Source organism: Paramisgurnus dabryanus, chromosome 19 (assembly GCF_030506205.2).
Source record: "Paramisgurnus dabryanus chromosome 19, PD_genome_1.1, whole genome shotgun sequence".
Taxonomy (NCBI): domain Eukaryota; kingdom Metazoa; phylum Chordata; class Actinopteri; order Cypriniformes; family Cobitidae; genus Paramisgurnus; species Paramisgurnus dabryanus.
In genome coordinates, this window is record NC_133355.1 from 16,758,249 (window position 1) to 16,775,589 (window position 17,341).

General features: G+C 38.1%; 2 protein-coding genes across 7 annotated transcripts in view; one reads left to right on the forward strand and one right to left on the reverse strand.

Annotated features, from left to right (window-relative positions):
• The window catches only part of ppp1r9a (protein phosphatase 1, regulatory subunit 9A), a 51,011-nt gene extending 42,605 nt beyond the window's left edge, over window positions 1-8,406 (reverse strand). For 2 of the 3 annotated variants that reach the window (XM_065291820.1, XM_065291804.1), the window contains exons 1-2: window positions 3,175-3,369; window positions 444-1,885 (exon numbers count right to left, since the gene is read on the reverse strand). In XM_065291820.1, the coding sequence (XP_065147892.1) occupies window positions 444-1,787 (1,344 nt within the window). In that variant the 5' untranslated portion in view covers window positions 1,788-1,885; window positions 3,175-3,369. Of the gene's footprint in view, window positions 1-443; window positions 1,886-3,174; window positions 3,370-7,216 lie in introns of those variants that run through there. The other variant, XM_065291812.2, reaches the window with a different exon arrangement.
• Window positions 5,943-16,637, forward strand: sgce (sarcoglycan, epsilon). 4 transcript variants are annotated; one of them, XM_065291873.1, is made up of 13 exons: window positions 5,944-6,125; window positions 6,511-6,597; window positions 10,347-10,469; window positions 10,732-10,889; window positions 11,198-11,270; window positions 12,257-12,455; window positions 13,841-14,003; window positions 14,145-14,359; window positions 14,898-14,924; window positions 15,314-15,502; window positions 15,998-16,041; window positions 16,285-16,322; window positions 16,420-16,637. In XM_065291873.1, the coding sequence occupies exons 1-13, from the start codon at window positions 6,089-6,091 to the stop codon at window positions 16,468-16,470; spliced, it is 1,404 nt and encodes a 467-aa protein (XP_065147945.1). In that variant the 5' UTR covers window positions 5,944-6,088; the 3' UTR covers window positions 16,471-16,637. The 4 variants fall into 4 exon arrangements, with proteins under 4 accessions (XP_065147952.1, XP_065147945.1, XP_065147960.1 ...); XM_065291880.1 differs by lacking the exon at window positions 14,898-14,924 and having other exon boundaries at window positions 5,943-6,125; XM_065291888.2 differs by lacking the exon at window positions 16,285-16,322 and having other exon boundaries at window positions 5,945-6,125.
• The last annotated feature ends 704 nt before the right edge of the window (window positions 16,638-17,341 follow it).

The following is a 17,341-nucleotide window of genomic DNA, read 5'->3' on the forward strand; positions in this document are numbered from 1 at the left end:
CAAACTCACTAACATTATGGCAGTCCACTATTAATACTTCCGCTAAGGAAAATCAAAACATACCTGAACAGATTTTAAAAATACAGGTTTATGTGAAAATACTTATAATACACCGGGAATATAAAGCGGAGCGGGACTTCATCTGCGTCCAGATTTGTGGCATAGGTTGACTTCGGCAGTATGTTTATCTAACACCTGGTCTAGCAACAAAAGTAATAATAAAAACCCCTACTTGAAACGAGCTGTGGATTGTTTCCTTTAGAAATATGGTTAAATATTTTTCATTCACTTGAAGCCTGAACGTTTCTTTCTTTAAATTGGTTTAGAAATCCCAAAACATTGTTTCCTTAGTCTCATATCAGTGTTCATCTAATTCTGAATCTGTAATTGTCAGTGTGTTTTCAGTTTAAAAACAAGTAGTAAACAACCAACAGTAAACTTACTTTTATAGGAGCAGAACTGAATTTAATTTTCCTTTTTTGCGGAACATCATCCTTGTCCTCCTCTGGAAGACCTGGAATCTCTATGATCTCTGATCCAGGGTCATAAGAAATGTCCTCATCATATAGATCATCATCCAGGTCTGTGCAACTCTCCCCCCAGCCCTGATAGCAAGCATCTCCATCCGCATTGAAAACAACTCTTTCATTCCCACAGTATTTCTCAGTGGGTTCCTCTACTTGATCCTTTGTAATCTGGCCAGACTCCTCTTTCAAATGAGTGTCTGTGTCCTCATAGGTCTTGATGGATGCAGCCTCAGTTGAATTTCCTAAAGTTGTGTCACAAATTGCAGTGTCATTGACTTGAGCCAAGGTTAAAGAACTTTCCACGGCGTCGGTTGATTTCACGTCTACTCTGTGTTTTGGTTCACTGGATCTATCAATCACCTCAGCAGTATCTGAGTCCACTTTTACGCTTTCTGTCTCTACTGGCCCCTCCTGGGGCTTCTTCTCACCCGGTTTCACCTGATCTCCTCCTTCTGACAGAGGGCTAGGACTGAGAAGATCTTCTGAGGAGGAAGAAACTGGCAGATTGTGCTTGCTACCTACTCGCGTCCTGTAAAAACCAAACGACGGAGACTGGCGTGCGCTGGTATCGTCTTCGCTGGCATCCCCATGTCTCTGTAGACCATCCGGGGAGTACAGCCCCCTTCCTCTTTTAAAAGTAGCACCAGAGTTCTGCTGGTCTACATTTTCGAACACAGCACTGAGCTGACTCACAGTGGGTGATGAAGCCTCCGTCCTGGAGCAAAGACTGTCCAAAGAGTCCGTACTTCCTCTGTTTGAACGCGCCCCCCGCCAGTCATCCAAATGCTCGTGAGAACCCCTCTTCTCTTTACCGTAAGAGTACACAGGTGACTGTGAAGCATCTCTGGAGCTCTGCTCAAACAGTTTCCTTGTTTCTGAGAACTTTGACTTGTGATGGCCACCACCAGTCCGCTCTCCATTACCATGCTGGAACTTGATTACTGACCCATCCGCCTTGTTTATAAAGTTTGTTGGCTTGGTGAGTTTCTGCGGGGAGGTTTCATCCCCTCCTCGTTTGTTCGACCCGGGGTTCTCAGTCCCCATCTGCATGAACATGTTTTTGATACGACTGACATGGGCACCATACTGCCTTCCTCTAGGTTGCCTGACCCCCTGTTGGTCTTGAGGCTTAGGATCTCCATCCTGCCTAGGTTGATCAAAGGCCTTTTTTAGAGCCTGAAACTCTGCCCTGTAGGCATTTCGGTGTGGAGAAGCACTCCTCAGGGTATTCCTCTCTGCCGAAGCCTCCGTCTTCAACATTTTAGCCTCGACAATGGAGGTCTTCTCAAACTTACAGTAACATTCCTTCGCTTGGGGTTGGTTTGGTGCAATATCACATTTTGTTCAAAACTGGAGACCTGAAAACATTTGCAAAAGTATTAAGAGTGGCAAGTTGTTTTCTAATTATGCACTTCTTAAACTATTATAAATTATAAACTTGAAAATGTACAGTTTGCTCCATGCTATGTTTCCCTAAAAGGTTAGATAAAAAGTATTAAAAAGGGTTTCTATTGCTCAAATGCATTAGCAGTGCAAAAGGTCCTGCATTTGATTCTATGGAACACACATACTAATAAAATGTATAGCTTATAATGAACTTTTGGATAACATATCTATAAGCAAATGTAGTCAGATTCATACTGCTCACATAAAATCTGTTATTTATACTTTACCATATAAATCACATTTTACATTGTCAGACAATTTTGCTATCTATAGCATGTTTCTAGTCTTACTTTGCTTTTTTTGCAGCATTAGTAACTGCACTTAAGTTGTAGTCTACTGATTAATTTTGAACTGCAGCAGTGCAGATAAAAACACCTGAGAAACTATGAACATCAGTTTGTAAACACTGCTGTACATTTCCTAAAGGGCTTGGATGCTGGAAAGTGCCATTGCATTGACTCCAACAGTCCACCGCCCTGTCTAAGAGCATTATGCATGATCATCACTTTGCCATAAGGGCCGACGTACGGACCAATTTGGGAATAAATGCGATTTCAAAGAAGTGTTATCGATGTACCAACGTGTTTTCGACGCAGATCTTGTTATGACTCAGATAAGATTTGCCCTCCATCAACACCCATCGCGTACTGCAGATACCCGCTGCACATCGCATCACTGACTGGCTGTTCATTTAACCGAGATTAAAATTATTATATCATATAAGCAATAAAAGCACTGACAGCAGATGTACATTACATGATCATTACAATAACAAAATATGATGCGGCGAGAATGATACAAAAAATGAGATTGTAACAGTGCGCGATGCCCAAGATGCCCAAATATGTAACTCTCTCAATGACAGCTACACATTAGTAAAAGTGTAACACTAATAATACCGTATGCATTCCTCTAAACTGAAAATATAGGCTAGGAAACATCAAACGTAGGACTCGTTGCGTTATAAGCATCTGTAATGAAAATGAACAGACCGTTATACGCGCATCGCCTGCATCAGCTCCGTACTTAAATCCCGTCAGAATAAACACAGAAAATATCAACCATCGTGTATATCTAGTTCTATCTATCTATTCATTATGTACAACATCGTAAACAGTCGCACAGGGTCAAAAAAGCAGAAGTAACAGAAGTATTGCTTAACACCCTTGTTGCTTCAATGTTCAAAACAGAAGTCACTTACCTACGTCTTTCAATTTGATAGGCTATTATTTAGGCTATCTCAAGAATAAATATGATCCCGCTTTCAATAATTAATCAACAGGAATTGCTTCATCGTCGCAGAATCTCCATGTAAACAACATTTTCATACAGCTGCACATGAACCAGCATCAAGCTGCCATGCAGGACTTCAGCAGACAATTGACACAATATGACACACAAGCCGGGGTTTACACACAAGCGCGCGCGCGCACACACACAAGCAGCTAGACGACGCCATTACAGGCGAGGGGTGATGCGCCATTTTTTTAATAGGAGTAGTGTACAGCACAAAATACAGGGAAACTTTTTTTACATTACACGAAGCATATTCATTGCTTCCGTGTGTTTCGTTTATATTAATGACTCGTTTAACACGCATTTTCATAAAAACAGTACCCATGTGACAGGTGCGTAACCTAGATTTTAAGAATGGTTTGGTCCAGTAATACAAACTGCAGTGAAAAGTAATTAAAATAGCAGCATAATACCTACAGTGGTTGTGCTTTAGATACAAGGCCACATGATGACAATTGATGGATTATTTAGAATGAGCAGTGATGTGATATTTGGATCAATAAACCTTCCAAAATAAGACTAAAATAATAAAATACAAGCAGCATAAAGCCAGTTATGCAGGATTTAGCTTAACTGCATTTATTTTAGACTCGTATTGATTTTATAAACTGCTGTTTGCTTCATTAAAGCCAAAGTGTTTAGCCAAAATCCCAATGCTGTTTGTTCGTTTGGTTTCATGCTTTTAGCCTAAAAATTCCCAAGGGAATTTACTGCAAAGGGTAAATTGTGCTGGAGCAGACAATACAAATATAGCCTCTTACACCCTCACAAACTACTGTATATTGCATACAGTACTATAAGCTACTCTATAGCGTTTTAATTTACATGTAAAAATGTTTAAGCCTATCTAAAATCTTCATTTGGTCACACTAAAATTAATAAAGCAAACCAAAGATTTTACATGACTGAGCCTGTCATCTGACAACAATAGTATGCTCTAAAACCAGTTTTAACGGTTAGGTCAGGTATTTAACTCCTAAGGGAAATGACTTCCTTTTACCATATTTACAGTGTATATCAGTTGTCTGTGAATGTTGCATGGCAACCTAAAAACTTGACGGCACAAAATGCAGCTTGGTAGCACTTTTTAATGAGGTACAAATAAATAATACAGACCTACAGACTAGGGGTTTGTTTCACCCTTGGTCCCTCTAGACTGTCCAGTTGTGCAGCATTGTGCACAGTGCAAATGGTCTGGCCATCTGTCTGCTCAGCCTCTCCACAGGGGGTTGAATATATTTTAATAGACCTTATCTCATTGTCATCTTTAGAGCTTATGGGGCATGATTGATGGGGGAGGGGAAGCCTCCTGGGTTTTCTTCAAAACCTATAGAGAGCTATTGCATAAATTTGTATACAACACTGCTTTGGAACAGCACATCTCTCATGAGGCATGAAACCAAATACAAAATTAGTCACCCTTTGCATCACACATGTAGGCTTGTTTACATAATTACTAAGTCATTTACATAAAGCAAATCAGGAGTATATGCAGTTAATGTAGGCCTATGTATTTTTTGTGCAGCCTCACATTATATTGAGGTTAGGGCCAAAAAAACGTTTGTTAAAAAACTGTTAAAAAATGTAGCAATTTTTCATTATATGCGTATGGTGTATTAAAGGGCACCTATGGTCCGATTCACGATTTTACATTTCCTTTTTACATTTCTCCAGCTTTGGACTTAGCCTGTAAGTTAATTCCTGTTAGCCATGCGACCGAATCTTTGAAACATGGTAAGGAGCGTCAGATTTCCTGCTGACATCAGAGGTATTCATGCCAATCACAATGTACAGATTAGCTGGCCAGTAAGTGAGACAGAGCTTTTCAAATCGATGTTTTTTAACCATAAACACATTGTATTATACAAAATACACATAATAATGTTGTTGTTTAGCAATGAAATAGGTTCCCTTTAATGTATTATTTTTGCATGAAATTTAGCTATGCATTTACTGAATGAGCACTATGCTGTGTCCGAACTGATTGCACTATATTTTATATGCACTATTTTAATTCTTTTTATTTCTCTTGATTTTATTCTTATTTTTAACTGTTTTATACTTTTATTCCTGTTTTATTCTTTTTCACACATTTAAACAATTTTTATTAAAATCTCATTTATTTTCTTTTAATTGATATTTTAAATTCATGTATTTTTGATTTTTTTTTCTAATTAATTTTTTCTATGTAAAGCACTTTGAATGACCTCTGTGTATGAAATGTGCTATACAAATAAACTTGCCTTGCCTTGCCTTGCCTTCACGATTATTGTATCTCTAACAACAATTATGATATTTATATCTATTTACCTACAAACTAGAGTCTCCTAGTGTTTTTTTGCCATTTCCAGATCTGGGCCACCTTACAATTTGTGTGTGTTCAATTATTATCTGTAATTTTATGCTCCTCCACAAAATTGTTATACATTATTACATAAAATTATATGATTATATACGTATATTTATATTATATAATGATAATGTTAAAAATTCATCAGCATATCCATACTATACAACACTGGATTGTTAGTACAAATATTACCTATATTACTGTTCTGTTATTTCTCTTTTATATACAGTACATTACAATTTCCATTTCGACCCAACGGACTGCTGTAAATAGTGCATGTGATTTTTTTCCAGCATCTGCGCCAGATGTTTTAGCCAACCAGCGCCCGTCAGCTCCCACGACACGCGCTGGCAGACTGAGTGGGAGGAATGAGCAGCTGAGGATGATGATGCTTACGGCTGTCACATCTCGAGGACCACCAGCGACCCTCCTAATGTGTGATGTTAATAATCCATGCGGCAAGTGAATTATGGGCTCGCTTGACGTTTTCGTGTGGCTCATAGCGGGTACGTATAGAGGCTTGAATAACGACTTTGGAAAAATAGCCGCTTTTTTCCCGCTGGAAGATAGCTAGCTTACTGGCTAACGGAATAGCTCTCGTGCATCATAGGGAAATCTAATTGCCAACCGACCGTTGATCCAAAGCGTTTTTGTTAGTTAATCGCATTGCTTGTAGTTGACGTTAATACAGCAAATTGAGTTGATATAAGTTTTAAACATGCTGTAGTAATGATGATACGAGAGCTAAACGTCAGCACATTTGGATATTTTTCCTTCATAACAGAGGAATGTTGTAAGATGTCGACATTATTTTCTCATAGTAAGTTACATTGTTATGTGAGATCATGATAATATTTTTTTCTCCATGTTGCTTTGTGTCCGTTATAAAAGCCCTTATTGTTCATTGCGCCAATGGCGTACACGACCAAATGCGGGCTTTAGTCGACTCCAAACAGAGATATGTGTCTCAGACTGGCGGTGAGTGACTGAAGAGATTGTTTGTGTTTCAAAACCTAGTGTGCTACCTACCTAGACATCCGATGTGTGCGACTTCTTGCGGCGCGTTGCAGTCCGTTTGCTGTATGACATCAAAGTACCGCGAGAAAATGCTTTTGCGCTATTTTGATATCAAAGTTCGCACACACACCCAGCAGTTTTGGGCATCGTAGGAGCATTTCGAGTAAAAAACAAAAGATGCTCAAAACAAAGGACTCGATGAAGCCCACAAAGTGCTAACTAGGTAGTCAACTCACGAAGTTTTGAAACACTGCCGAAGTTTGAAGTGTCTTAACACATTTTTGGGCCTAACAATTGCCAACCTATTGAAGCTTCAACCTGTATAATTAATTCACTTTCCTTCTCACTTTATTAAAGTAGCAAAGTAAACTTCTCCTTTTAACAAACTGTTTGGATTTCATAACATGCAGTAGGCAGTGTGATGCAACACCTAATATGTTCAATAATACATGTTTGAGTGCATAATAGATTTAGCATTTTCAAAATGTCCCTTAAAGTTATTTATATTGTATGTATCAAAAGGCAAATTTCAATTTGTATTATGGTAAATGCTGGACATCCTGAGAAAAGCATCTCTCACCTTGAATCCTGGCTGCAGCTTAGTTGTGACAGGCTGACCCAGTTTTGTGGATAACATTCACTTCCAGGCAGTAGTACGTTGAACAGTTTACAATTACATGTCTGCTGTCTCGCACTACTGCATTTAGTCTGTACCGTTTCTTCCCTATGAATTGTGAAGCTTTTGAATTCCCCTGACCGGAAAAGAGAAGTCAGCACAGGGTCGATTCGGCAGTTCAGTAAGACATCCCTGACTGTGCCATGAAACGAGAGAGAGAGAGAGAGAGAGAGAGAGAGAGAGAAAGTGTCTTTTCTCAGTAGGCACATGATGAATATCCTCAATTTGGCCCAGTGAAGGTCGGCCCGTAGAAGCATAAACCTGGATTAGCCATTCCAACTGCAGGGCTTGGTCTGTAATAATGTATGCACTGTGTGTTTGCATATGTGTGTGTGTGTGGTTCTCCATGTGTACGGTCACTTGCCATCAAAAGTTTGGCATTAACCAATAATGGTTGATGTATTAGAATAAAATGTCATGCATTAGCTTCAGTTGTCCTTGTGTTCACACACAGTATTATTCTGATGATTTTATAGCCGCGGTAATATGGTTTATTTGTTATCAGGTTTATATTAGGCTCTGGGCTAAGGTCACCAACAGGGTGACATCTGGCACTGCAATTATTCAAAGTATGCATCTGTGACCCTATTCAAAACCAGTCATTTACACCCCTGAAAACAGATCAATGTGTACCATGGGCATAACCGTTAGTGATATATTGACACTAATGACACAGCTGATCTCAGAGCTCTTTACAATTAGATGTGTTTTTGCGTTTCCTGAATGGTTTGGATTTGTGCAATCTTTGCACATTATTATTTTATTTTTTTTCTTCAAATTTTCTCACCTTAATGCCATGACAGATGTATTTCACTTACTTTTTTTAGCTGAAAACAAACAAATAATTTTATATTAATGCCCTCGTGTTATTCTTGAAGGGGGTCGACAATGGCAAACTTCGAAAAGCACATGTCCATATTAACATAATCCAAATCCACTGGGTTAAAATATATATATTTGAGGCAAAACAATATGTTTGTTGGAGAAGTTTTTAAAAGCATCCTCTATTAAGTAAATGTTTTGCATTAGATAATGCACTAGGAAATGTATGTTTTGTATCTGAAGGCATGAAGAGATTACTGCTGCTCTATAGTGTAGTACTGCAGGGGATTTGCAGCACACTCCCCTGTAGTGATTAAAAACCAGCAGTGAAGTGAAAGAAGAGACAGAAATGGAAATCAGAGAGGAGAAGACACTGGAAAGGCTTGTTGGCAAGCATTCTTCCAGCAGTAATATATTATCATTATATAAACTGCTGCAAAAACTACCTCAGTTTTCTGAAATAATGCTTGAATAAGAAGTACTGTGGATGTGTTGTGTCAGTGAACAGCGATTAATGTGGCATGTGAAAGTGACTGTGAAATGTTTAGAGATTGTGACTCACTGTACTACCGTCAATACACCAGCCAATGAGAGTCAGTGGCCTAATGCCCAAGACGCATTCACCCACTCGCTTGCATAGCACATTCTCACACATTCCTACACAAATTATATTTTCAGTTGTGTAATACAGGCAAGAGAAACACCCCATTACATACATTTATTAAAAATAAATAATAAACAAAAGTCATAATAGACAAGGGAAGTCTTTCAACTAGACAAAACGAGAAATATAATCCTTTTTAAATATTATCTCAGTTCCACTATAAGACATCAACTTTCCAAAATGGTCCTTTGTTGGGCTGTAACCGTTAAAGGAAAAACACCACAGTTTTTCAATATTTTACTATGTTCTTACCTCAACTTGGACGAATGAATTCTTAGTGTGTCGAAGTGCTGCAAACTAAGTGCTCTTCAGCCATACAATATAGTTCTCATTTTTTGTCTGTTTAAAAAATCACCACGTTTTATTTTGTGCCACCATATTACTGGGGTAACTACTCATCTAACAGTCTTTAAATAGGCAAAACATGGAAGTGTTTGGTGGCTTCTAAATTCATCCCTGTTTGGATCCTAAGGAATGAATGGGGCTTGGCTAAATGCTAACACATTTACAACACACTGTACAAAGATTAAGTGCACGCATTGAAAAAGATAGGTATGTATTAATTCATCTAAGTTGGGGTAAGAACATAGTAAAATATGGAAAAATGGTGGTGTTTTCCTTTAACATGCACAGAAAAGGTTTTTTGTAGTGGAAAAGGGTACTACAGATGGTAAAAACATAAGAATAAAATGTTTTTTGGAGAACCTTTAACCAAAAGCATCTTTTGTAAACCAAAAGTGGTTCTTCTATGCCACCGCATTTATTTTCCATTTTGTAAATTGTTATATTGCAGGAAAATAGTTTTTATATGTGTATTTGCAAGGCTCAAACGGTAACTTTTGTTCTTAAATATTTATTAGTAAATGCTGACAAAAACATGAACTAGGATTAATAAATGCTGTTGATGTATTGTTTATGTAAGCTAATGTATTAAAGGTGCAGTGTGTAAATTTTAGTGGCATCTAGTGGTGAGGTTGCGAATTGCAGCCAACGGCTCAGTCCACTGCTCACCACTCGCTTTTAAAACGTATAGAGAAGCTACGGTAGTCACCGCCGGAAAACATGTCATCGTCGGAGACAACTTAGTAAAGAAAGTTTGTCCGTTAAGGGCTTCTGTAGAAACATGCGGCACAAAATGGCGACTCCCACGTAAGGGGACCCTTGGTGTATGTAGATAAAAATGTCTCATTCTAAGGTAATGAAAACATAACGGTTCATTATGAAAGGTCTTTACACACCCCTAATATTATAGTTTTGTATATAATTTTGCATTTCTGTCAAGAGATCCTTCTAAAAATTACACACTGCACCTTTAACTAATTAATGTTAACAAATACAATCTTATCTATAAGCAGTTTATTATAATATTTTATTAATTAAAATGAATAATTTTTTATATTTATACACTTTTTTACTGTATAATTTCACTGGTTTTGGTTATGTTGTATGTTTGGTTATGTTTTTTGTATGTTTTCAGTTATGAATGTGAACACAACAAGCTGCTGTAAAATTGCCTAATAATTAGATTTGCATTTCTCTCTGCACTAGTGGTCACCATCCTCTCCAAGTCACATGCAGACCGCACTGTTTATCCTTCTGCTGGGGTGCTGTTTGTTCATGTGCTAGAGAGAGAATACTTTAAAGGGGAGTTCCCACCATATCCAAAAGCAGGTATATTTATTATTTCACTTACTCATTTAAGATGCCTTAGAGTGAATGTTTCACTGAAATATTTTTATGCATGCTCAAAATACAGCACAGCCTCTCTTATACTGACCATAATGCTTTAGGTTGTCATTGTTTCACTTTTAATGACCAACAGCCTCAGCTTCCATTCACTTTCATTGAATCTTTATCTATGCTAAAAATGAATGGTGACTTAGGCTAAGATTCATTTAGGTGAACTATCAAATAAATACATTTTTTATTCCAGGCGATGCTAGTAATGACCCAATCACATTTAACACCAATCTGAAAGGCTATCCAGACAGGCCTGGATGGCTGAGGTACATTCAGAGAACCCCACATAGTGATGGAGTCCTCTATGGCTCACCGACCGGTGAGCTTGTGAGCAATCCGACCATCATAGAGGTGTGTAAAGTTTTTAAGAATTGATTTTCTGCTGTATCCGACTCGTATGTGAGTTTAATAGTTAAAAGGCCACAGTATTTTTTTTTATTTTTGAAAAAATAAATTCAGTCATTTTTGGTTGGAATGTAAGTATAGGTCAAAGATAAATTATTCTCCTCTATGTGTATCATTCACATTAAGTTTTTTTTACCTTTCTAAACTTAAGACATTATTAGTTTGCATTTGCATCTGGTTCCGACATCGTCTGCATGGTATGAATGTAAAGCTGTCCTGAGCTGAGCTTAAACTTTCACCCTTGCGTGTTGCAGATTACTGCATATAACAGACGCACTTTTGAAACTGCCAGGCACAACTTGGTCATACACATCATGTCTACAGAAGGTGAGAGCCAAGATCAGTGTCGATTTAACAAATCTTATTATATCATGCAGCCATATGCTCAGTAAAGAGCTCTATTGTTTCACAGAAAGCTCTTTTGTATGTAGAATAATCCTTAGTAATGAGTGTACATGTGTTTGTGTCATGAATCAGACATGGGGTTATAAAAGTTACCACCCTGAAAGTTATAAAAGTATTATTTATTAAAGGAAAACACCACCGTTTTTTACTATGTTTTTACTACGTTTTTTACATTTTACTATGGTTTTTACTTCAACTTAGACTAATTAATACATACCTATCTTTTGTCAATGCATGCACTTTTAATCTTTGTACAGCGCTTCTTGAATGTGTTAGCATTTAGCCTAGCCCCATTTATTCCTGTGGCTCCAAACAAAAGTTTTATTTTGTGCCACCATACTTACTCGTGTAACTACTCATGTAACAGTCTTTAAATAGTGAAAACATGGAAGTGTTTGGTGGCTTCTAAATTCATCCATGTTTGGATCCTAAGGAATGAATGGGCCTAGGCTAAATGCTAACACTTTCACGAGACGCTGTACAAAGATTAAAAGTGCCTGCATCAATAAAAGATAGGTATGTATTAATTCGTCTAAGTTGAGGTAAAACATAGTAAAATATTGAAAAACAGTGGTGTTTTCCTTTAAATATATATAAACTGCAATGTGGCTAAAGTGTTTATTTTTAATAAATAGAGTATTAGGGCATAGAAATAAATGTTTTTGGATTATCAAAAAAAATTCAGATTTGCCATCTCAATTCAGCAAATCTGCTTTGTATTTATACTGATCGAATGAGTTAGATTTCAAGCCTTAGATGAACACAGAATTTCTGTCTGTGTTCATCTAAGCAACTGTTACAATATAGCCCGCACCATCTGCCTCCCATCATAACAGCCAATTCAACATAAGAGCCACCTTATTATACAATGATGCCTGATGTCTTCCTCTCTTTCTGTCGTTTGGCAGAGTTTCCTCTACCCTATCAAGCAGAGTTTTTCATCAAAAACATGAACGTTGAGGAGATGTTGGCCAGCGAGGTGTTGGGAGATTTTCTCGGTGCTGTGAAGAACGTGTGGCAACCTGAGAGGCTCAATGCTATCAACATCACATCAGCACTGGACCGGGGCGGAAGAGTCCCATTACCCATCAATGATCTAAAAGAGGGGTGAGACCTAAAAACACGCTGAAATACACTAAAATAGCTTATCAGCACAGAAATTATATGTGACCCTGAACCACAAAATCAGTCATGAGTCGCACGGGTATATTTGTAGCAATAGGCAGCAATACATTGTATCAAAATGATTGATTTTTCTTTTATGCCAAAAATTATTAGGATATCAAGTAAAGATCATGTATCATGAAGATATTTAGTAAATTTCCTATCGTAAATGTATAATTTTTTTATTTATCATTAGTAATGTGTGTTGCTAAGCACTTAATTTGGCAACTTTGAAGCCGATTTTCTCAATATTTTGCACTCTGAGATTCAGTGGTGACCAGTGACTAATTTTTCGAGGGTGCACGATGCAAAGCTTGTCACAACATGTATTTAGCCCTTCATGTGTGTGGCTCGTCATTTCAAAATATGTGTTCGACCCGTCATGTAAACTTATGTGCATCATGTGTCATGTCAAAATATGAGTTTGCTGCAGACCCATAAATGGGTTTATGTTTAAAGTGATGCTCACGTTTGCCAGATACTCGCTTAGTCATGTGTAATCAGAGTCTTGCAAGTTTTTTGTAAACGTGAGCATAAACCCATTCGACACGTGTGCATCAGGCATATATTTTGACATGACATATGATGCACATAGGTTCACATGATGCAACAAACACATATTTTAAATTCACGCCCCTCGGAAGAGAAGTCATCGGCCGCCAATGAGCAGATTCCAGATTTTCAAATCTCAGCCAAATATTGTCCTATTCTAACAAACCATACATCAATGCAAAGCTTATTTTCAGCTTTCAGATAATATCAGTAAATATATACTGTACAGTAAAGTAGAAGTATTGTAAGTATGCTTAAAGGAAAACACCACCGTTTTTCAATATTTTACTATGTTCTTACCTGAAATTAGCAAATTAATACATACCTTTCTTTTTTCAATGCGTGCACTTAATCTTTGTACAGTGTGCCGTGAATGTGTTAGCATTTAGCCTAGCCCCATTCATTCCTTAGGATCCAAACAGGGATGAAAATTTAGAAGCCACCAAACACTTCCATATTTTCCCTATTTAAAGACTGTTACATGAGTAGTTACACGAGTAAGTATGGTGGCACAAAATAAAAAGTGCCGATTTTTAAGTGGATAAAAAATGAGAACTATGTTGTATGGCAGAAGAGCACTTAGTTTTGCAGCACTTCGACCTCAGCGTGCAGTAACATCATCACTCCCTCCCGCTCAAACTTCCATCAATATTACTGCACCCAAGGTCGATGTGCTGAAGTTAAGGTAAGAACATAGTAAAATATTGAAAAACTGTGATGTTTTCCTTTAAAAACTTGTAAAATAAAACCCTGATTTGATACTCTGGCATGCACAGAGTTTATGTTATGGTAGGCGCAGACGTACAGTTCTCATCGTGTCTGCGAGAAGTGGAGACTCCGCAGAACCAGCTGCGCTGCAGTCAGGAGATGGAGCCCGTCATCAGCTGCGATAAAAAGTTCAGAGCTCAGTTTAATATCGACTGGTGCAAGATCTCTCTGGTGAGCACCGGATCTTCAGATGTGTTCAATTGTACTGCTTAAATGTTTTCAGTAACAGTAGTTTCAGATATTTTAAAGAAAAAACCTAACTTTACATCATACGGATTCATGTTGACCCCCGGTTTGTCTTTGGTCTTTAAGGTGGACATCACAAAGGTTGTTCCTGTGCACAGTAATCGTCCTGATCCTGGCACGGGTGTGCTACTGGACATCGGAGAGTACAACCCTCCTTCTGGGTCGCTGAAAAGTCGAGACTACTTTACTGACTTCTTGGTCACATTAGCTGTGCCCTCCGCAGTTGCCCTCGTCCTCTTCTTCATCATCGGTTACACCATGTGCTGCAGACGGGAAGGGGTGTAAGTAAACTGTTGGTGAAAAAACGCACGCATTCAAACAAATGAACAATTATATATTTGACTGCAGTCACAGGTGTAAACTGTGTAGGGATAGTACAGTATCCTATAGGCCAGTTTCTGAGAGATATACGTAGAAAATCTTGTTGCACCTTTATTTATGAAAGGTGTAGCAAGACAGGGTCACATCCCTGCCAAAAAGCAGCTTCCCATCCTCATCAAGCATCCATCTCTCTGGTCAGCATTTAATCATTTACTGAGACCCAATCAGACCCAAGGTTCCATCTGTTGTATTCAAAATCATCCCGACAGATGTTTCCTCTCCGCCTTCAGCCAATCCCAGTGTGTTTCCTGATGATGTCACCCACCATCAGAACAACTTCAGCCCGAGGGAGATCCCCCCACCACCAGACTTCAGTTTATCCATCTGCACCGCTCCATTCCCCTTTCATTCGTACCTGACTCTCTCCCCTTTGGCTTTTGTGTGGTTGTTTAACTATCAATATTAGAATTTAATTCAGTCATTTTGTTTTGTTTCTAGGGAAAAAAGAAACATGCAAACACCAGCGTAAGTGTTTCCTCTCCTGTGGTCTTGGCTTTTCATTCCCTTTATTTGACCCTTTTTACTTCCTTTGGATAGGTTCTGTTTTCCCTCCTAAAGTTTTCTGTTCTCCATCATGTTGATGTTCATATCCATCTCATTCATGACATCACCTCTGTGTCTTCATGATGTCATCAATGGGTCAGCTGCTTTAGTGACAGTCAGATCAGATTCTCGATATAGGCTAGCCTATAGGCTAAATAGATGTCAGTTGTTTAAGACGCAGTATTGATTACTAATATAAACAAATAAATGTTTATATCAGATATTCTACTCTATACTTTTGTGCATGTTGTGTACTGTATAAACAGGATCTTGTGCTTGCTTCGACATTCTATTTCTCAATTTTTCCCCAGTATTCAGCTGGTCCACCACAGCTCCATTCAGAAGTCAACTAAGGAGCTTCGCAGCATGTCTAAAAACAGGGAGATCTCGTGGCCTCTCTCAACACTGCCGGTTTTCCATCCTGTAAGCGGGGAGGTGGTGCCGCCCATTCATCCCGACAACTACGAGACCACCAGCATGCCGCTCATGCAAACGCAGACGTGAGTCTGTTAACCATGATAGCCATTTTTAAACATTTCTGGTTTGGCAGATTTGAGTAAAGAAGAGATGAAATGTAGGTTACTGTAAACTTGGATCTTCCAGTGGCCTGGTATTAAATCTGACTAAGTTGAGAACAGCTTGGAATAGATTAAAACATCTATTAAGGAGGGCATTGAACTTTAAATGATTTCCTGTTTACACTGACAGTTTTGAGGCTGGAGGTTGCCAAGACCGTTCATGTTTTTAGTAGGCATTACTGCCACTCGATGCCCTAATATTATTAGTGGATTGTCCACTGCTGTTAAAATACTATTCTGCAGGGGATCGGGATATGTGTTTGTATATTCTGGCAAAAAGTAATAAATGACTTTTGCTTGGTTTCCATCTTCACGTGCTGTCAGTGTGAAAACCAAGGCTGTGTACCGTAGTAAATTATGTGTGTTAGTAATGACTCTTTTTGTCATTGAACTTGGCTTTTATTATTTTCTTTACAGAAATCTTCAAAATCAAATCCAAATACCACAGCAGCAGACCTCTGGTAAGTGCAGTAAGTCAATAATATATGGCTTAGCTTTCGTCTCAAGCAAGTGCAAATTACTGCAGATACCACAGTGAAATAGACTTAAAGTCTTATTTTGATGTTTTTCTATTGGGCGGTCCTGGCAGTTCAGCCTTTTTCATTGCCCTCTAGTGAACCCCAGTGTACACATAAAGAACTGCCATCCGAGGTTTTACTTTTTTTCTGTCTAACATGCCTGTTCATTTATTCATGCTAACAAAGGAGATAATTATTGTATGTCGACTTTTCGAAGGCTAGAGGCAAGTATTTATCTCTGCATGTCTGGTAATGTGTGATGTTGTGTGTTTTAAGACAGAATCAGATGAGTTTGCTTCTAAAAAGCTCTTCTGATTGTAGGTAAATGGTATTCCTGAAGAGAGGAAGGTGGTGGAAGCTCTGAACCTGTGACGGCTAAACTTTTGTACATTTTTAATCTTGCCAAATGTGCATGCATAGCAAACAAAATATTAGTTTATTCACATTGCTAAACTGAACTAATGTTACACTAAGAACAACTTTAAAATGTATTATTATCAAAATAAAACAAGTGGTCAATTGTGTTCTCATTTTAAGAATGAGCAAAGAAAGTTTTTTTTTTTTATAAATTTTTCTTTTGTTTACCTTTTATTAGAGGCACATCTGAAGGGATGAGATGATACAGTATCTTGTTTTGTCTGGTTATTATTTTCTCTTATACAAGTAAATATGTTTTGATAAATAAATTAATAAATTTCCAACTAAAAAAGGTTTCTTATATTTAGGTGATACACTTACATTGTATGTGAAACAAATGTTTATTTAAAAAGATAGTTAAGTTCACCCTAAAATGAAAAATAAACCATAGACTGTAAAAAATATGGATGTAGTGTCCGTGACGTCACCCATAGATTTCTGAAGATCGTTTTTGAAGCCAATAGTAGGCGGTGCCTGCCGTCTCCATCTTGGCCGCGCATCACTGGCGGATATCCGAAAATGGGTAAAAAGGCGCGACGTGGGTGAAGCTGAGGTGACTGTTTGCTGAAACCACGCCCGCCTAGCTCGACTCTAGTGACAGCAGTGGCTGTTTAACCGTCACTCAAGTGGCCACACCCTTAAAGGAATATTCCATTTTCTTAAAAGAAAAATCCAGATAATTTACTCACCACCATGTCATCCAAAATGTTGATGTCTTTCTTTGTTCAGTCGAGAAGAAGTTATGTTTTTTGAGGAAAACATTGCAGGATTTTTCTCATTTTAATGGACTTTAATAGAGCCCAACATTTAATACTTAACTCAACAC

Coding starts and splice junctions, on each gene's coding strand:
- sgce (XM_065291873.1), top strand. CDS start 6,089: ATGGGCTCGCTTGACGTTTTCGTGTGGCTCATAGCGG. Junction 6,598..10,346: donor ATATGTGTCTCAGACTGGCG/GTGAGTGACTGA, acceptor TCTCTGCACTAG/TGGTCACCATCCTCTCCAAG. Junction 11,271..12,256: donor ACACATCATGTCTACAGAAG/GTGAGAGCCAAG, acceptor GTCGTTTGGCAG/AGTTTCCTCTACCCTATCAA.